At 41.0% G+C, this 20,799-nt stretch overlaps 2 protein-coding genes across 3 annotated transcripts; both read right to left on the minus strand.

Annotated features, from left to right (window-relative positions):
* Nucleotides 1-2,182: 2,182 nt before the first annotated feature.
* On the minus strand, nucleotides 2,183-6,454 carry LOC111219039 (taste receptor type 1 member 1-like). The gene is made up of 6 exons (XM_022741607.1): nucleotides 6,273-6,454; nucleotides 5,373-5,679; nucleotides 4,473-5,195; nucleotides 3,871-4,077; nucleotides 3,399-3,519; nucleotides 2,183-3,147 (listed from the first exon to the last, which is right to left on the minus strand). The coding sequence occupies exons 1-6, from the start codon at nucleotides 6,452-6,454 to the stop codon at nucleotides 2,219-2,221; spliced, it is 2,469 nt and encodes an 822-aa protein (XP_022597328.1). The 3' UTR covers nucleotides 2,183-2,218.
* Nucleotides 6,455-10,587: 4,133 nt separating this feature from the next.
* On the minus strand, nucleotides 10,588-20,687 carry LOC111219040 (taste receptor type 1 member 2-like). Of its 2 annotated transcripts, XM_022741608.1 has the most exons (6): nucleotides 20,465-20,687; nucleotides 19,822-20,128; nucleotides 18,991-19,713; nucleotides 13,474-13,680; nucleotides 12,736-12,856; nucleotides 12,241-12,349 (listed from the first exon to the last, which is right to left on the minus strand). In XM_022741608.1, the coding sequence occupies exons 1-6, from the start codon at nucleotides 20,644-20,646 to the stop codon at nucleotides 12,324-12,326; spliced, it is 1,566 nt and encodes a 521-aa protein (XP_022597329.1). In that variant the 5' UTR covers nucleotides 20,647-20,687; the 3' UTR covers nucleotides 12,241-12,323. The 2 variants fall into 2 exon arrangements, with proteins under 2 accessions (XP_022597330.1, XP_022597329.1); XM_022741609.1 differs by lacking the exons at nucleotides 13,474-13,680; nucleotides 18,991-19,713 and having other exon boundaries at nucleotides 10,588-12,351.
* Between the last annotated feature and the right edge of the window lie 112 nt (nucleotides 20,688-20,799).

A 20,799-nucleotide genomic window follows, 5' to 3' on the forward strand; every position in this document is an offset into this window, starting at 1 on the left:
ACTGGCTACCGGTTCAGTTCCGTATTCATTTCAAAGTCCTTCTATTAACATTTAAGGCCATCCACAACCTCGCCCCCCCATATCTGTCCGACCTCCTCCATGTTCCCACTCCCTCCCGCTCCCTCAGATCCTCTTCCTCCACACACCTGTCTGTCCCCTCCGCCCGTCTCACCACCATGGGGAGTAGAGCATTCAGCCGCTCTGCTCCCCGTCTCTGGAATCTACTTCCACCCCAACTCAGAAATATCGATTCATTCCCTCATTTCAAATCACAACTCAAAACACATCTGTTTAAAACTGCCTTTTCCATCTTATGCCAATTGCTCTGTCACTTTTGCATTGTTTTTATTTTTATATTTCATTTTTATTGTTGCTTCTTCTTAATTTGTGTAACTCTGTACGGTGTCCTTGAGTGCCAAGAAAGGCGCCTTTAAATAAAATGTATTATTATTATTATTATTATTACAAAAAGAAAGTAGAGAGGAAGCTGCAGCACAACAACACCAGAGAGGTGTGAAAGGGGATGAGGACCATCACTGGCTGTAAATTTCATTAACTAGCTCCTTCTCTCTGCCTGAAGGTGTGTTAATCAATTAAATCACTCACTGTAGTCTTTGGCTGGGATGAAAATCTGCATACTCCTAACCCTGCATTGAGTATGGTTGAATACCCATGTATTACATTATGTTTTGTTTCTCTTCTCAAGGCAGCAAAAATGAAAGGACAGTGTACTCTCCTCAACAGTGTCTTGTAAGTACAGAATTTATATACATTTTTACTCTTAGTAAGTTCATTATAAATTTTATAATGCTTTTTTGTTTTTTGCAGACTCTTTGGGTTGGCATCCTTCACCATGTTTGTTGCATTCACACCTGAACTATGGGAAACTGCCGCACCTTGAAGAAAGACCTGGAGAGGAATGGATGCAGAGAGATTCCAAGTGCTACAAAGCTCTAATGGACATCGTTCTCAATAAGCATTGATGTACATAAATATCTACGCTTCAGGTAAAGTGCAGCTATGTTTCACACAGATGTACCTTATGACTATTTGCGATTATTTTTAAAATCATATATATATTTCTAGGTCTAGGTAAGTGACATAAATTTATTAGCTTTTATTGTAGCATATTAACTGATCCTGTAGGCCATTCTCTTCATGAAATAGCATTATTTTGACCAAACCATACCAAACAATAAAATATTAATATAATAAAACAATACAATAAAATACAATAGCTGCTGTTTTGGAATGAGCCTGGTAGGAGTTTTACCATGCTTCTTCCAAAGCAGAATCATTGTGCTTCTCAGGGACGACCATAGAATGAAAGAGCTGAGGCACAACGATAAGCTCACAGCTTTTAGTGTTCAGACAGATGAATGTGTCGCCCGTATCTTCTGTCTTTATCCAAGCCAACTCTGAAAACAGCAGGCCGTCAAAATGTGACTCCTTCAATTACTATTGCATTATAGCATGTAAAGCAGCTAGCAAATGTTAGCCATAAAACGCTACCACAATGTAGAACAAGTGTTTATTCACTATCTTACATGTCAGCTATTACCTATAGCTTACATATTAACAACTAGAAATATAGCTATATAAACAAACCTCTTCACTTAGTCGCAGTAGTTGACACCATATTGTCACCTGGCCACCTTGCCATCTACATTCTCAACACTAGCTGTCACTAGAATCCTACACACTGCTCCTTTAACAGGCAGGCATGAGAGAAGGAAAAATGAATAAGCATATTTCCCAAAATGTGAAATTATTCCTTTAATAAGATCTGCACAATGGGACAGTATCATTAAAATGCCTTATCATAATTAGTATTATAATCAGAGGAAAGCAATATTGCCCTGATTGCCGGAAGGTATCAGCCATATACAAGGGTACCACTCAAAATACTCATCAAAGCATCCTCTGTGCAGGAGTAAGACACGTTGCCAACCATCCCTGAGATTGTAGAGTCTGTATCTCTTGCCACATTGTCTCTTACTATACTTTATTTTAGCACATTTCAAGACTTTGTTTGTTGGTTTATTCTCAAAAATAAACAATCTTAATCCAGAAAGATGCATTACAAACGTAATATTAAAACTCCTGGAAAAAAATCACAAAGATTTGAATTGCAACAAGCTGTAAAAAGGAAAATCGTTAATAGGAAGCCTAAACATCAGCTTTTCTGTCTATAGAGACACATATTTACTGGTGGCAGCTACTGGCTAATTGTTTTTGTGTAATTCTGAATGAGACCTTGGAAGTACTGCTGTGTGTTTTTGTGGGGTTGAAAAATGATGATGTAACATTTTGGGAGGAAATACCACAACAGAAAGGAGAAGAGACTGGAGAGTACTGCAAAAGCGTTAAGAGTTTGGATGTACTTTCCACGGTAAAGCACGTGCACGGTAGAGAAGATGATCCAGGTGAGGATCAGCAGGAGCAGGCAGAATGTTATTGCTTTGGCCTCATTGTAATTTTTTGGGAGGTCTTTTCCCATGTAGGAGAAAATGAAGCAAAGGGAGCACAAAGACAAAAGTAAAATCACAGGACCAGAGTTTGCTTTCAGACCCATGTCACAGCTCAGTATTATTTTGTCTGGGTACCAACGTGTTTCATTGTAGGGCTTGGGAGGTCCACAAGAATAGCCAATGAGAAGAAAGAGTGCCTGAATAACAAAAGCCCCAGTGATGACCAGCCATTGTCCATGATATTTTATCCACCAACTGTAGAGCTTGGGGAACTTGGCAGCCATTTTGAAAACGCAAACAATTTGAAAGGATCGCACAACAAAACATGCCAGACAGACAGTGTAGAACAAAATGAATGGTAAGAGCCTTAAGATACAGAAAGAAACTGTTGGCTTATCAAAGTAAAAGAACACACTAAGACTACACAGACTGAGGCAGCCTAAAATTAGGAAGCACATGGGTCCCCCAGCAGATCTGACAATAGGGGTGTTGTAGTTGATGGCAAAGAGAACAGACATGGCTAGTGTGAGGCCCACCAGGGCCCAGGCCCCGACCATGATCAGTATAGCCTCACTGTCTGTGAATGGGGTGTACTCCACCACCCGCAGATTGCATGATGCACTTCCTTCTGCAGACCATTCTGTCTCCTTACAGTCGATGCACTTGTAGGGATCCTCTGTTTCACATGGGAGAGGGACAATTTGTCAGAAAGGGTAAGGATTACTTATGAAGTTGAATTAATATTTGTAGTGGTCAATGTCAACATGGAAGCCTATGCACAGTATATAGCAGTGTCCGGTCTACATGAAATGATCGATAAACCCTTTTAGCCTTGAATTTAACAACTGTCTGAAACTGACTTCCATCAAGGCAAGAACAGCAGCACTGCTTTTACTCATTTTCTTGTTTTCATGTGTAATAATTTACCTGTGCTGTTGACATAAGTTCCATTCAGACAGATTTCACAATTGAAGCAGCATTTGTGGATCCCATCTTGCTTTTTTGCATGTCCCACAGGACATTCTGGGGAACACACTGAAGTAGGTGCCTGTACAACACAATTGTTTAGCAGCAAAGTAAATATAAGTGAATAAAAGAAAATGCTGTGAAGGGTGGAGAGAATTGAAGGAAGGAAATTTAAAATGTGAACATCCTGTTAGACACTAAATGATATATTTAGACATCCCCTCATATTACACTATGAAGAACCATGTTGTTTATATTCTTGATAGTGTTTGCCCTTTTCACTGACATTACTAAACTAGTATGTTTTTGTACACACATGCATACAGCCATGTGGAAGAGGCAATAATACAAAAGTATTTTTTAACAACATACACTTTACTGTAGAGCCTTGATATATTTCATTATACTACACACTTAGGAAAAAACAACTTACTTCTCTGTCTGTGAACCACTGAATTTTGGTCTTGTTGATGAAAAAATGGGCTGATGGGTTAAATTTATAAAAGCCAACCTCTTCTGTATCTCCACTGTGGTTCCAGAAAATTATAGAATAGAATCCAAACTTGGGGTCACCATTCTCATCAAACTGAATACTTTGATTTAAAAGTGTAAAGTTTGACTTCTTCAGCTCTGCTAGAACCTGATGTGGGCACACAAAGTTCAGACGGCCATTAATTCCTTTGATCTCACACTGATGAAAATGAAAAAGGATACATTTCTGTGTGATTCCCCCTCTCAAAGTCTTCTCGTTTTGTCTTTCAGAAGCGATTTGGTAAACTGCAATTAGTAATTGTTTTATATCTGTGAAAATTCATTTACAGTTTGACTGAAAATATGAGCAGTAATTGTATTCTAGGGTGTAAAGTTTTATATGATGTTTTATATGATATATATATGATAAAAAACACACACATCGGCTACGAGACAAGTATTTTGAACTATGACAGACTTATCTACAGGTTAAAACTGTCATTATCATAAATGTGAACATTTCAGATGGTTAAATTAAATAAATCATCTTATTTGTGTACTTACCATGTGTGGGTAGGCGGTAATATTGTCATTACATGTGCCAGCTCCACATTGCAAGACACTGTGTATGGCATTAGCGATGGAATATACAGCAGAATAAACAGGAAAAGAGAAAGATGGGTCCATAGAAATGATATCCTCTGCACTCAGATTACTGCAGTTGCAAAACTGATTACAAAACTGCTGTCCTGCATTTTCACAGTGAGTCTGGCTTTTAAAAGAATAGATAAAATTACTAAAACCAGGTATTGTCACCACTGGCTGAGACACTCCAAGCACAGTTCCAATATTTCTGATTCCTTTCTCCTTGGGGAGCTTCTTGTTTAAGGACCAGGTATCTCCTGCTATCCACACTTTGTTGGTGACATTTAGTTGTATTGCTGACTCGATGAGAGGTTCAGCAGTCATTTTAGGAACAAAAACAATAATGATATTTACCCTCTGTGCCTCTATCTGTCTGAATATTTTGGAGTAATTTGTATAGTCATTGAGACCTTTGGTGTACGCCAGGCAGATCTCAGTGTCCTTAATCCTCTTGATGAACAATTCCTGTCCATCAATGCCAAATTCATCATCACTATTAAGGAAAGCAACCCAGCGCCAGTTGAAGTGAAGTATGATGTTAACAATCACTTCTATGACATCTTTATTGGAATGCACTGTTCGCAGGAAAGATGGATATTTTACTTTCTCTGAAAAAGCAGAGCTAGCAGCTCCATAACTGACCTGTTAAAAGAGTGACACAGAAATTGTCGTTAAATTCATTGATAATAAATTGTCAAATGTCAAGTTAAAATTTTTTTCTTTTTTTTCTTTTTTTTTTTATAACTTATATTAATTGATAGTTTTTATCACTTATTCTATCAGGGAAAAATGTTACCACACAATACTTGAAAAACTTACAATAGGAATGAGATTCATCATGAATAGTGGAGCCACAGTCAGTGTCTCAGTGCTTGAAAAAGGGCCGACCACTGCTATCACTTTGGACACACTGGACAGATTCTTCTGTGGTTCACCCCAAGGTTGGATCAAGCCATTGACTGAGATGAGATTCAAAATTCCTGGAAAGTTCTGTATATCTGAGCAGTGGTCAAATATCTCATAGCCAAGAGATACATTTGGCAGTAGGTTGGTAGAGTTGTTGATTTCCTCTACAGAGAATCTCATCAGCTGAAACCTCCGATAACTTGACAGAATTAAGGGTTGACTGTGGGCAGAGAAAAGGAGAGTAAGATTGACTTCAAATGAACACTATCAGTCTTCACACCTCTACACTGGTAGAAGAGAGAGGAGATTTGTGCTACTAAGCTATAGTCATTGGAGTTTGGAGTTTATTTATTTAAAAACAAGGGACAGTACATATTAATGAACATATACATGTAAATATGGCTAATTTCCATCTGCAGTCCCTTTGGCAGGTTGATGTTAACAACGTGAAATAATAAAATCAATAAACAACAGTAACAACAAGGAGGGCAATTGGAAGACAAAAAAAGATACAGTAGTATTGTAGAAACATGCAGACCAAGGGTCAGTGTATTATATGTATTTCACTAGTATTTAGATGCTAAAAACTTAAATAGATAAATATCAGAGAGCTGATTAAAGTGCAAAGTGCTATAGTGTTAAAGTGTTAAGTGCATACTTATATTGCAGATTGCCCAAATGTACAGTACAATTGGTCTGACATTTGAAGTAAAGCTCCCATAGTGTTGAAAAAGAATATAAACTGTTCCACTAAGAGTTGGTCATTAGTTTCATCCTCAGAAGATATCCACTCAGATTTATTATAAGACTCACCTGGCGCAGTCAATGGCTTCTGGTTTGTCATGATGAACAGGGCCATCGACATGATGGATATCAAAAAGTCCACCTATCAAATAATCTCCTTCCAGCTGAAACTCTGAGGTGTGGACAGGGCATTGAGTCAAGGCACGCAGAAGAGATCCCAGCAGACACAGAGGAGGAAGAAAATGTTTCATTGTTACAGTTATCATTTACCAATCTGATGTGATCTCCAAAGCGATTAATCTCTGCCTTTAATAAGCAATACAATGCTTGTAACAGCAAACCCGCACTCATCATTTCCATGTATTTGGGAATGCATGACTTCAGATGAATACACACCTGTAAATGGTTGAAGGAGAATTCACAAATGAATATGCAAAAAGCATCTAAGCTGCACTAACTCATGTGATGACTAAAGGTTATTATGAGGAAGCAACCTGCTTGCAAACAGTCACACGATAGCAAAACTGACATTGTATTTTATGGCACCAGAGGTTGCCTAACAATAAAATGTAACCATGCACCATAATAATCTTCTAGCACAGATGACCTACATTATGGGCTCCTTTTTTCTTTACAGGAGGACAGTCTCATCCTTTCACAGAGCAGAAAAACTATCTTTTGAATTCAATATAAAGGAGCAAACATGGCAGGGGGTTAATGTAATTGTCAGCAGAGAAGGATCATCTACTGTTCAAGGCCCAAATAGTGTACCTTATACAGAGCAGCAGGAAAAGTGTGTGTGTGTGTGTGTGTGGGGGGGGGGGGTACGACATGCAACAAGGGTTCTCCAATCGGGAGTCAAACTGTGGACCTTGCAGTTACTATGTTACCAACACCAACTGTTGATCAGCCGAATAATGGGAAACTGATAGCATGAAGATATACCTCATCACTTATCTTTGCACACACATGTGCGTCCTCATGAGCATGCACAATTCAACCAAAATAGGGACCCACCCAGTTCACTCAAACTGAGTTGAAATAACTCAAATGTCTTTATATTGCACAGATGAAACATCTGGAAAAGACAACCAAAGATCATCTTTTCATACACCAGACACATGCCAGCTGCATGTTAACTGACGCAAAACCACTCTCCTCTCTTCCTGCTTTATTCCACACAACGTATGTATGATGAATTATGCATCAGGCAAAGTTTAACACAGTTAACACCAATGCTCATGATGCTCATTGGGCAAAAAATTTGTAGCATTTCTCCTTGAAATATCATTTTTATAGTGGCTAACACTACTTAAAACTGTTGTAACAGTTATAAGAATGTAATGTTTGTCAAAGTGAAAGTTTGAAAGTCTTATAAAACATAGTTATATCGAATGAACGTTTCGCTATAGGGATGATCTATGGAGGAAAGGGGTGAAATAAAGATAAAGTGAAGATGAGCTTGTGAGATCACACGAGGTCACAAGCAAATACACACAAATCAATGAATTAATTCAACCAGGTATCTTTGGTTTATGCTAAAATGCTACATCCTCTTACAAATGAGCTCTGCATGACTGAACCTTTGACCACACAGGTCATTTGAAAGGAGATGATTTGCAATCACTCTGTGGATGACCACGGCGGATGACAGACCATGAGCTGTGCTTTCACCAAAGTCTGAATTCAGGCAACCTGATGAAATGCCTGAAACACAATGAGTTCTGTTTTAGTACTGATACAACAGCATCATACAAAAAACAAGAGACTATTTCAGCTTACTACACTGGTGTATAGTCCAGATCTTTAAATTTGCTGTTTGCTGTTGTTGTTTTTTAATAATGTTGTATAACGTCATTTTTAAGTAAGTCAAAATTCCTTTGATGTTCTGATACAACTTAAGAAAGACCCTGCTAAAAAGGAAACATAGTGGATAACTAGATCTTTAAACTGTAACATCACTGAGATGTACAGCTTCTAGCCTCATCTATGCTAAAATAACAGGGATTATGAGGAAGTCAAAAGTTAATATTATCATTATGAACTAAGTCTTTTGACATCCTCTTGTGTGCAATTAATCCCTGTATTTATGGAAGAAATCGTGAGCCATAAACATAAGATTGTCACACCGTGGTGAGGTTGTCTTGTCTTGGGTTTGTTTTGTCCTGTCATTTCCTGTTTTATTTTGAAAAGTAATTCTCCTCTCGTTTCAGGTCACTTGCCCTTCCTCATGTGTCTCAGTCTGATTGCCCTAAGTGTTTCCACCTGTCCCCTATTTCCCTCCATGTGTTTAAATAGTCTGTGTTCCCCTTGTCTTGTGCCAGAGTGTCATCGTCCTTGTCCTGCACCAGAGCCTTTGTCTATGTCCACAGCCATAGTAGTCGCCAAAGTAAGCCGTTTGTACCTCGAGAAGAGTGATTTTTTGTTTGTAAATTTTTCCATATGTAAAGTTCATAGCCCTTTGTTTTTCCTCGTTAACGAGTGATTTTTTGTTTGTTAATTCTTTAGATAGTTTAGATTCCTAGTCCTTTGGTTTTTCCTCTTTAAGAGTGATTTTTTTGTTTGTTAATTCTTTCCATAGATTAGATTCATAGTCCTTCGGTTTTTCCTCCATTCGGAGCGTTTTGTGTTTATCGATTTGTTTCTTTTGATTAGAGTTTTTTCCTCCTCCTGGAGTGTTTTTGTTTCTCAGGATTCAGAGTTTAGTGTCTAGTTTTTTATAGCCATTTGTTTGTCACTCTGTCTGAGGTCTCCGGTGAATTCAATAAAAGCCTTTTTGTTATTCAAATTCTCTGCATCTGAGTCCTGCTTTGAGTCTCGGCCTGACAAAGATCATGTATTTGCAATAAGAGCTTGAATGATAATATATTACATCCTTGCTTTTTTGTAAACCTGATCATCTCAAGGAGAAATGACAGAATGAAGAGGACAAGAACATTTCTATGTGGTTGGCACAAACACACTAAATGTCTTCCTGATTCAAGGTAATGCACCAAATGACATTTTTTCAACAGCCAACAGTTTGGAACTATACAGAATCTGGTGTCAGCTTGTGTGCAATATTGGCAGTGTCACAGTGAGGTGGTTCTTTCATGTGGTGAGATTAATGTAGTGTAATAGCAACCACAAAATACAGTTGGACAGAAAGGAAAACACACATTTCATTATGTTTTTTTTTTTTTTTTTTTATTGAATCATATGTATTGTTATAATTCAGTTTTGCACATATGTGTAAATATCTAAATTAGTACATGTTCTTTAATTTAGTTTATAAAGTTATTTCTCATGTGTAAGTGTAGTTGTGACCTGGTCGTATTCATAAACTGATCATTTCAACATCTTAGAAGTTTCAGTTTTGTAATAACTGAGTCTTCATTTCCTTCATTGCATGTTGATGCTAAGCAGGTATAATGTTTACCATGTTCACAATCTTATTTTAGTGTGTTACCATGCTAACATACGCTAACTAGCACCAAACACACAGTACAGCTAAGGCTGGTGTGAATGTCATTAGTTTAAGGAGTCATAGATTAAAGTATTGGACCAATTCAAATGTCGACTAGATGAGTGCCAGCTGTTGCCAGAGTGGCACCTTCTTCAGAATTTTTATTTGAAAATAATAATGATAACCGTGAGGTTTGCAGACCTCCAGAATTTGCTTAATAGTCAGTCACATCACGTCAGGAGGCAGTTGAATGTGCTGAGAGAAGAGTCCAAGCGGACCCTCTGGGAACTGTTTTTCTTTTGGAAGTAAAATAATATGCACTACCCTGAATATTTATATGTAGTAGTAGCATATATAAGTGCTATATTAATGTTAATATACTGAACATTACATATCAATATAAATCTTCCCAACTTGATTATACAGCATCCCATATAAGCCTTCAAGGGCATGAACTTTTTACAATTCTGGAGAGAAAAACTGTCAGTGTGTACATGATGTGAACTAATATCATTTAGAAAACAGTCAAAAAACATATTTTCATTATTACTGTCTGTTGACTATATATGTTTAATTTCTTGATTAAAAGGTTGCATTAGTCATATGAGTGTATACATGTGCACAACAATGCTACTACTGTAAATACAATGAGAATAACAACCATGCAGCTATTTACATAAACTGACTTGAGTGAACTCACAATAAGTGTGAAACAGCTCACAACTGTGCAGAAGAAGCACAGGAGGTTCATTACTGTCAGATTCTGATACTGTGTTGAAAGATATACGTAAATAATCCATACAGATACTGGCTGTCATATGTGATGCATCAAAAAACAGATGACTCCAGGTGTCTAACTAAAAAACATTCTCACAACAGGTGTGTCATAATTACAAGCTTTATTAAAGTGGTAGATCTCACTTAAAATGGATGGAACTACTTATGCCAGCAACCAGCTCTGGACCAGATGATGGCGCTAGATGATAAATTAAGAAAAAGTCATTACAATTCATCCTGATGGGGTCATGAATGTTTTTACCCAATGTCATGCCAATCCATTTAATTGTTGCTGAGACATTTCACTCAAAACCACCAAATGTTAACCTCAGGGTGGTGCTAGAGAAAATGTCAGATGATCAGCAAGTAGTGGGATTCATTGTTCAGGAACCATGACATTTGAAAAAAAATGAATGAGTGAAAAAAAAATTGGGCTAATCACTCAAAATCGATTTTGAGATGTTTCACAGAATAATTGAAAACTTTTGGTTTTGAGTGAAATGTCTCAACAACCATTGGATGGACTGAATGAATTTCAGTTTCAACATTCATATACACCTCAGGAAGAATTTTAATTACTTTGGTGATCCCTTACAACTGTTCATCCAGTGCCATCATCTGGTAAAAATTTAAATTTGTTGGTTTATGACTAAATTGCTTGGTAAAGACATTCCTAGTTGCACTGTTTAGTGCTAATTAGCCAATTCTAGCATTTTGTCAGGCTAAACATTACACCTGCTTAGCATCAGCATGTTGGGAGTAGGGCTATGAGATGCCAACCATCCCTAACTAAATAACTGTATGACTGCATCCCTCATTAATACATTACTCAGTAGAACAACCCAGCAACTAATCAAATTTTGTTAACACAGTTAGGTTACACCAAAAGAACAAGACTTCATGTCAAGATTTCATTTAGTATATGTATCTTTTTGACAAGAAGGCCTGAAGCACAACAGTTCCTCTGTCTACAGTGACACATAATTACAGAGAGCTGCTACTGGCTAATTGTTTTTGTGTAATTCTGAATGAGACCTTGGAAGTACTGCTGTGTGTTTTTGTGGGGTTGAAAAATGATGATGTAACATTTTGGGAGGAAATACCACAACAGAAAGGAGAAGAGACTGGAGAGTACTGCAAGAGCGTTAAGAGTTTGGATGTACTTTCCACGGTAAAGCACGTGCACGGTAGAGAAGATGATCCAGGTGAGGATCAGCAGGAGCAGGCAGAATGTTATTGCTTTGGCCTCATTGTAATTTTTTGGGAGGTCTTTTCCCATGTAGGAGAAAATGAAGCAAAGAGAGCACAAAGACAAAAGTAAAATCACAGAACCAGAGTTTGCTTTCAGACCCATGTCACAGCTCAGTATTATTTTGTCTGGGTACCAACGTGTTTCATTGTAGGGCTTGGGAGGTCCACAAGAATAGCCAATGAGAAGAAAGAGTGCCTGAATAACAAAAGCCCCAGTGATGACCAGCCATTGTCCATGATATTTTATCCACCAACTGTAGAGCTTGGGGAACTTGGCAGCCATTTTGAAAACGCAAACAATTTGAAAAGATCGCACAACAAAACATGCCAGACAGACAGTGTAGAACAAAATGAATGGTAAGAGCCTTAAGATACAGAAAGAAACTGTTGGCTTATCAAAGTAAAAGAACACACTAAGACTACACAGACTGAGGCAGCCTAAAATTAGGAAGCACATGGGTCCCCCAGCAGATCTGACAATAGGGGTGTTGTAGTTGATGGCAAAGAGAACAGACATGGCTAGTGTGAGGCCCACCAGGGCCCAGGCCCCGACCATGATCAGTATAGCCTCACTGTCTGTGAATGGGGTGTACTCCACCACCCGCAGATTGCATGATGTACTTCCTTCTGCAGACCATTCTGTCTCCTTACAGTCGATGCACTTGTAGGGATCCTCTGTTTCACATGGGAGAGGGACAATTTGTCAGAAAGGGTAAGATTAAATTTTGAAAAATAAAAACAGACCAAAAGAGAGATGAAAGGATGTAAGAGAGGTTAAACAGCTGAGGAAGCAGCATTAGATGTTTAATCCGTGATACTATGTTCTCCTAAAATGAGCTTTTTACTTCATGTCAAACTTGCATTAGAGTTTACAGTGATAAACCCTACAGCTAACTGTATCATGTTTAATTGGTGTGTGCAGTGGTCACAGTGAACATGGAAGCCTAAGCAGTGTAGCAGTGTCTGATCGACATGAAATGATGTTAAACCCTCTTAGCCTTGAGAACTAAACTGTCTGAAATTTTACTAATTTTCTTATTTTCATGTGTAATAATTTACCTGTGCTGTTGACATAAGTTCCATTCAGACAGATTTCACAATTGAAGCAGCATTTGTGGATCCCATCTTGCTTTTTTGCATGTCCCACAGGACATTCTGGGGAACACACTGAAGTAGGTGCCTGTACAACACAATTGTTTAGTAGCAAATCAAATGCAAGAGCATGACAGAGAAAATTGTAAGGGGGCAAATGAGAGGTAGAGAAGTAACAGTAACGAGGCCTATTCAGCTTTTTAAATTTCAAACCAAATGTATTGTAAAAATGTAACCATCATTGTAAGTATTATATTTATACAACCCTGCAAAATGCACCATGAACAACCACCAATGGTTGATTTAACCTGATATACACAGCTTTACTAAACCAGAAAATGCACTCACTAGAGTGCAGACGTTTTTGCCAAGGCCAATGTCAAACAACAGAGACCAGGCTTCAGAGGAAAGTTTTCAAAATCATAGTAAATGATCAGAATCTGCCCCAGAATCTAATGGGTTCTACCCTGGCCCATGTCCCACCCCTCCACCAAGTTCAGTGCAAACCAGCTCTGTACTTTTTTGTGTAATCCTGCTGACAAACAAACAGAACAAAAAACAAACAGACATAACCTCCTTGGTGGAGGTAATAAGTGTGTATATATATATATATATATATATATATGTATATATATATATACTGTATATACAGTAGTTACATTGTATATACTACAATATAACTACTGATAGGAAAAAACAACTTACTTTTCCTTTCGTGTACCACTGAATTTTGCTGTTGTTGATGAAGAAATGGAATGATGGGCGAAATTTATAAATGCCGACCTCCTCTGCATCGCCACTGTGGTTCCAGAAAACTATGGAATAGGCTCCAAACTTGGGGTCACCATTCTCATCAAACTGAATACTTTGATTTAAAAGTGTAAAGTTTGACTTCTTCAGTTCTGCTAGAACCTGATGCGGGTAGACAACAATCATATTACTTGCATGCGCTCACAATGGACATTGGAGGTGTTGATTAAATAGATTCTTAGGTTAAATACTTCTATGGAGAGAAGTGCAGTGTGATGCCCCTCTTAGCTCTTCCTAACACTTCCTAACCTCTTAGTGTTGGAAGTGGTTTATCAGACTCTACACTCTTCTATCTCTGAAATGTGTTGTCTGATATTATGAGTATGGAGGACCACGAGTGTCACAGAAACTGTGACAAAGCATTTCATTAATTAATAACTTGTACAATAAAAATGTGCATTCATAAATCTGTTCATGAATTCATTTATCAATCTATAAACAGATTGAATAAATTACAAAGTAGTTCAGTATTTGATATTTTAATGGGCAAAAAAAGGATTGGAAGAAGGAAGCATTTACAAATGAAATATTAATCCTCAATAAATAGTTCAAATTGAAAAGGGTTTACAAAACAACATGAAATATAAAGTCAATAAGTACATCATTTAAAAGTATTAATGTATTCATAAATAAATAATGGAATTGAAGAACTGGATTCATATATTTAATTAAGAACAGATTTTAATCAGACATTTAAAAGGACAATTTCTTTTCCAATTTTGCATTTCCATTTCCCCACTGCTTTTCCTTTTCCTATTCAATTTGCTTAGTCATTTAGCTTCTCCTTTGAGCCTCTCCATTTAGCCGTAGCTGTGATATTTTGGGCCTTGTGCTGGTAAAAAGAGGTAAAGCAATGCAAATTAGCCTTTGGTTGTGACAGGCTCTCTGTTAGAGAGATGCAGCCAACTCATATCCTAGTTATGTTTTCCAACACTGTTTAGGTGCCAAGAAGACACTTTCACGCTCTTAACGTCCAACACTGATACATCAAGAATTTGAAGGGATTTTGCCAGTAAAATGGAGTGCCGATCCTCACAGTGTTACACCATTAAGACACTCTCAACTTGGGCATCCACCCTGACTGTGTCCTTCCCACATCCATGTTTTATCTCTGCATATGACATACCAGGTGATTACCGATCAGAGCTTATTACATCCCATGGCTATTTGCATTGTTTTACCTCCTTTTATTGCAAGGCCCAAAGTGCAGTGGAAAGGCAAAATGTCTAAGCAAATCGAATAGCTAATCAGAAATTAAAATGCAAATAGGGAAGGATATTGACCTTTTAAACACCTAAAATCCATATGCTTAAATCAACATGTGAATCCAGTTATTCATTTTTCTTTTTAAACTGCATTTTCAAATAGATTTTTAAACACAATTATTTATTTATTAACTCATTAATGTATTTTTAAATGATGTAGTTAATGACTGTTTTATGTTATTTTGGTAACCACTATTTTATTCCTATTTTAATTGGCCAGTAAAATATCAAATACTCCTCCTTGAACCGTCACCTTACCGTGGTGGAGGAGTTTGAGAGCCCTAATGACCCTAGGAGCTATGTTGTCGGGGGCATTTTGCCCCTGGTAGGGTCTCCCAAGGCAGATTGGTCCTAGGTGAAGGGCCAGACGAAGAACGGTTCAGAAGATCCTTATGACGAGTACTAACAAGAACCCGAGTACCCGGCCCGGACGGACACCGGAGCCCCGCCCTGGAGCCAGGCCTGGGGTTAGGGCCCGTGGACAAGCGCCTGGTGGCCGGGCCTTAGCCCATGGGGCCCGGCCGGGCCCAGCCCGAACCGGCTACATGGGTTCGTCTCCCAGTGGGCTCACCACCTGCAGGAAGAGTCAGAGGGATCCGGTGCATTGTGGATTGGGCAGCAGACCAAGGCGGGGGCCTTGGCGGTCCGATCCTCGGTTACGGAAACTGGTTTTTGGAACATGGAACGTCACCTCTCTGGCGGGGAAGGAGCGGGAGCTTGTGGAAGAGGTCGAGCGATACCGGCTAGATATAGTCGGCCTCACCTCGACACATAGCGTCGGCTCCGGAACCCAAGTCCTTGAGAGGGGCTGGTCTCTCCTCTTTGCTGGAGTTGCTCCGGGTGAGAGGCGGAGAGCCGGGGTGGGCTTTTTGGTGTCCCCCAGGCTCTCTGCCTGCACGTTGGAGTTTACCCCGGTGGACGAAAGGGTTGCGTCCCTGCGCCTTCGGGTCGGGGATCGGGTTCTGACTGTTGTCGGCGCTTATGCGCCGAACAGCAGTTCAGACTACCCACCCTTTTTGGAGTCCTTGGGACGGGTGCTGGAAAGTGCCCCGAAAGGGGACTCCATTGTCCTACTGGGAGACTTCAACGCTCACGTGGGCAATGACAGCGTGACCTGGAAGGGTGTGGTGGGGAGGAACGGCCTGCCCGATCTGAACCCGAGCGGCGTTCAGTTATTGGACTTCTGTGCTAGTCACAGCTTGGCCATAACTAACACCATGTTCAAACATAAGGATGTCCACAGGTGCACTTGGCACCAGGACACCCTAGGTCGCAGGTCTATGATCGACTTTGTAGTCGTATCATCAGACCTGCGGCCGCATGTTTTGGACACTCGGGTAAAGAGAGGAGCAGAGTTGTCAACCGACCACCACCTGGTGATGAGTTGGATCAGATGGCGGGGGAAGACGCCGCGCAGACCTGGCAGGCCCAAACGGGTTGTGAGGGTCTGCTGGGAAAACCTGGCGGAAGAACCCGTCAAGATGATTTTCAACGCACACCTCCGGCAGAGTTTCGACCGCGTCCCGAGGGCAGTGGGGGACATTGAGTCCGAATGGGCCTTGTTCCGCTCTGCTATTGTTGAGGCGGCTGTTGCAAGCTGCGGCCGCAAGGTAGCTGGGGCCAGTCGTGGCGGTAACCCCCGTACCCGCTGGTGGACACCGGCGGTGGGGGAAGCCGTCAGGCTGAAGAAGGAGGCCTACAGGGCGTGGTTGGCCTGTGGGTCTCAGGAATCAGCTGACTGGTACCGGCGGGCCAAGCGGAGTGCAGCCGCGGCAGTTGCTGAGGCAAAAACTCGGACGTGGGAGGAGTTCGGTGAGACAATGGAGGAAGACTATCGATCGGCTCCAAAAAGGTTCTGGCAAACCGTCCGGCGCCTCAGGGGGGGAAGGCGGCAACTCGCTCACACTGTTTACAGTGGGGGCGGGGAGCTGCTGACGTCAACTGAGGATATAGTAGGACGGTGGAAGGAATACTTTGAGGAGCTCCTCAATCCCACCAACACGTATTCCGTAGAGGAAACAGAGCCAAGAGACCTGGGGATGGATGATCTAATCTCCGGGGCAGAAGTCGCCGACGTAGTGAAACAACTGCGCGGTGGCAGAGCCCCGGGGGTTGATGAGATCCGCCCTGGGTATCTCAAGGCTCTGGATGTTGTAGGGCTGTCTTGGTTGACACGCCTCTGCAACATTGCGTGGACATCGGGGGCAGTGCCTTTGGAGTGGCAAACCGGGGTGGTGGTCCCCATCTTTAAGAAGGGTGACCAGAGGGTGTGTTCCAACTACCGTGGAATTACACTCCTCAGCCTCCCTGGTAAGGTCTATGCCAGGGTACTGGAAAAGAGGGTCCGATCGATAGTTGAACCTCAGATCGAGGAGGAGCAATGTGGTTTTCGTCCTGGGCGTGGAACTGTGGACCAGCTCTTTACCCTCGCTAGGGTGCTGGAGGGAGCATGGGAGTTTGCCAATCCAGTCCACATGTGTTTTGTGGATTTGGAGAAGGCTTACGACCGTGTTCCCAGGGGCTCCCTGTGGGGGGCACTCCGGGAGTATGGGGTGGATGGCCCCTTGTTAGTGGCCATTAAATCCCTGTACCAAAGGAGTGTGAGTCTGGTTCGCGTAGCCGGCAGTAAGTCGGACCTGTTCCCGGTGAGGGTTGGACTCCGCCAGGGCTGCCCTTTGTCACCGGTTCTGTTCATAACTTTTATGGACAGAATTTCTAGGCGCAGCCGGGTGGTGGACGGGTTTGGTTTCGGTGGCGGGAGGATCTCGTCTCTGCTTTTTGCGGATGATGTGGTCCTCCTAGCTTCATCGAACGCCGACCTTCAGCTCTCGCTTGGGCGGTTCGCGGCCGAGTGTGAAACGGCTGGGATGAAAATCAGCACCTCCAAGTCTGAGGCCATGGTTCTCAGCCGGAAACGGGTGGATTGCCCGCTTCAGGTCGGGGGGGAGGCTTTGCCTCAGGTGGAGGAGTTTAAGTATCTCGGGATCTTGTTCACGAGTGAGGGTAGGATGGAGCGGGAGATCGACAGGCGGATTGGGGCGGCGTCAGCAGTGATGCGGGCGCTGAATCGGTCCGTTGTGGGGAAGAGGGAGCTAAGCCGGAAGGCGAAGCTCTCAATTTTCCGGTCGATCTACGTTCCGATCCTCACCTATGGTCATGAGCTTTGGGTAATGACCGAAAGAACGAGATCGCGAGTACAAGCGGCCGAAATGAGTTTCCTCCGCAGGGTGGCCGGGCTCAGCCTTAGAGATAGGGTGAGGAGCTCGGTCATCCGGGAGGGACTCGGAGTAGAGCCGCTGCTCCTCCATGTCGAGAGGAGCCAGTTGAGGTGGTTCGGGCATCTGGTGAGGATGCCTCCTGGACGCCTCCCCGGGGAGGTGTTTCGGGCATGTCCCACCGGGAGGAGACCTCGAGGTCGACCAAGGACACGCTGGAGGGATTATATCTCTCGGCTGGCCTTGGAACGCCTCGGGATTCTCCCCGAGGAGCTGGTGGAAGTGGCTGGGGAGAGGGCCGTCTGGACCTCTCTGCTGAGGCTGCTGCCCCCGCGACCTGGATCCGGATAAGCGGGAGACAACGAAACGAAACGAAATATCAAATAGCCTACTGAATTACTTTGTAATTTAGTCTATTTATTTAGAGATCAATGAATGGTTAATTAAAAGTTGTAAACAAATGTATTAATGCATAATCTTACTGGACAAATAATTATTAATTAATGAAATGCTTCATTTCTATTTTCATGTCACTTGTGGTGCTCCATAACCACAGCAATGCTTACAAGATAATAAAAAAGAGTGCGCACATCCAGGTGCTGGATTAAAAAAATTTAACACTGAAGGCAGAAATCAGAGAAAACATTACCTCCCAGTTAATTAAATTGAATACAGCATTGTTTCAACGTCAGAGAGATGTAATGAGACTGAAATGTTTCACAAGGCTTGGAGAAACCTGACAAAGCGCTCTCTGAGACTGAAACAATGCTTTATTTAAAGTGTTGGACGTGTTGGAAGCTATCAGTAGAGTGTGCCGATCCCTTATCTGATTTCTGATGTTAAAATTTGTGTTGATTGTATTCTGAGGATCTTTTCTTTACATATGTAAAATGTGATAATTACATCAACTCTCAAATCAGTTGTGTACTTACCATGTGTGGGTACAGTGTAATATTGCCATTACATGTGCCAGCTCCACATTGCAAGGCATTGTGTATGGCATGAGCGATGGAATATACAGCAGAATAAACAGGAAAAGAGAAAGATGGGTCTGCAGAAAAGATATCTTCTCGACTCAGGTTACTACAGTTGCAAATCTGATTACAAAACTGCTGTCCTGCATTTTCACAGTGAGTCTGGCTTTTTAAGGAATAAATAAAGTCACTGAAACCAGGTATCGTCACGGCTGGTTCAGAGACTCCAAGCACAGTTCCAATATTTCTGATTCCTTTCTCCTTGGGGAGCTTCTTGTTTAAGGACCAGGCATCTCCTGCTATCCACACTTTGTTGGTGACATTTAGTTGTATTGCTGACTCGATGAGAGGTTCAGCAGTCATTTTAGGAACAAAAACAATAATGATATTTACCCTCTGTGCCTCTATCTGTCTGAATATTTGGGAGTAATCTGTATCATGATTGAGACCTTTGGTGTACGCCAGGCAGATCTCAGTGTCCTTAATCTTTTTTATGAACAAATCCCGCCCATCGTTGCCATAATCATCATCAACATTAAGGAAAGCAACCCAGCGCCAGTTGAAGTGCAGTATGATGTTAACAATCACTTCTATTACATCTTTATTCGGATGTACTGTTCGGAAGAAAGAGGGAAAATTCTGTTTTCTTGAAAAGACAGAGGTAGCAGCTCCATAACTGACCTGTTAAATGAGATACGTTTCATTATTTTTAGGTTGACAGTAAATTCTCAAAAGTTAAACAGCTTTTGAAGCTGTATTAATTCAGCATATCATAGATAGTAAATTTACCATAGGAATGAGATTCATCATGAATAGTGGAGCCACACTCAGTGTCTCAGTGCTTGTATAGGTGCCGACCACTGCTATCACTTTGGACACACTGGACAGATTCTTCTGTGGTTCACCCCAAGGTTGGATCAAGCCATTGACTGAGATGAGATTCAAAATTCCTGGAAAGTTCTGTATATCTGAGCAGTGGTCAAATATCTCATAGCCAAGAGATACATTTGGCAGTAGGTTGGTAGAGTTGTTGATTTCCTCTACAGAGAATCTCATCAGCTGAAACCTCCGATAACTTGATTCAGTTAAGTTTTCACTGTGGACAGAGGAGGGACAGTGAGAGTGTGTATGAATTAGTTTCATTGTTTATGTATTATTGTTTGTTAAGGCTGTACAGTTATGAACATTCAAAAGAATTTCATGGAACAAATGCTGAAGTCAATAATGAAGACTTTACTGTATGTCCTTCAATAACTTAGATGATAATTAGATGTTTGATTCTAATCAGATTTTGAGTGTAATTTGCAACTAGCAATAGCTATTGACCTCAATTGTGAGTGAAACTCCTGAATAATAATGTAATCTGTTAAACTAGGCATTCTTCATTAGTTTCAACTTCAGAAGATATCCACACACTTATTATAAGACTCACCTGGCGCAGTCGATGGTTTCTGGTCTGTCATGATAAACAGGGCCATCGACATGATGAACATCAAAAAGTCCACCTATCAAATAATCTCCTTCCAGCTGAAACTCTGAGGTGTGGACAGGGCATTGAGTCAAGGCACGCAGAAGAAATCCCAGCAGACACAGAGAAGGAAGAAAATGTTTCATTGTTACAGTTACCGCTAACAAATTTGATGTGACTATATCGAGATTTGCCTCTGCCTTTCCTAAGTTGAGACACTGGTGATGGTTAAGCCTCACTGATCATTTCCATACATGTGGAAACTAAATTTATACCTTTACATGGATGGAGGAGAATTC

This window comes from Seriola dumerili, unplaced genomic scaffold (assembly GCF_002260705.1).
Source record: "Seriola dumerili isolate Sdu_G_001 unplaced genomic scaffold, Sdu_1.0 BDQW01000056.1, whole genome shotgun sequence".
Classification (NCBI taxonomy): Eukaryota; Metazoa; Chordata; class Actinopteri; order Carangiformes; family Carangidae; genus Seriola; species Seriola dumerili.

What these genes read in the sequence shown, in the direction of transcription:
- LOC111219039 (XM_022741607.1), bottom strand. Translation starts at nt 6,454, where the DNA reads ATGAAACATTTTCTTCCTCCTCTGTGTCTGCTGGGATCTCTTCTGCGT. An exon ending in TGATGAATCTCATTCCTATT is followed by an intron (nt 5,196 to 5,372) that starts GTAAGTTTTTCA and finishes CTCTTTTAACAG; the next exon opens with GTCAGTTATGGAGCTGCTAG. An exon ending in AGTGGTTCACAGACAGAGAA is followed by an intron (nt 3,520 to 3,870) that starts GTAAGTTGTTTT and finishes TGTGTTGTACAG; the next exon opens with GCACCTACTTCAGTGTGTTC.
- LOC111219040 (XM_022741608.1), bottom strand. Translation starts at nt 20,646, where the DNA reads ATGAAACATTTTCTTCCTTCTCTGTGTCTGCTGGGATTTCTTCTGCGT. An exon ending in TTACACTGTACCCACACATG is followed by an intron (nt 13,681 to 18,990) that starts GTAAGTACACAA and finishes TACCCGCATCAG; the next exon opens with GTTCTAGCAGAACTGAAGAA. An exon ending in AACTTATGTCAACAGCACAG is followed by an intron (nt 12,350 to 12,735) that starts GTAAATTATTAC and finishes TGTGAAACAGAG; the next exon opens with GATCCCTACAAGTGCATCGA.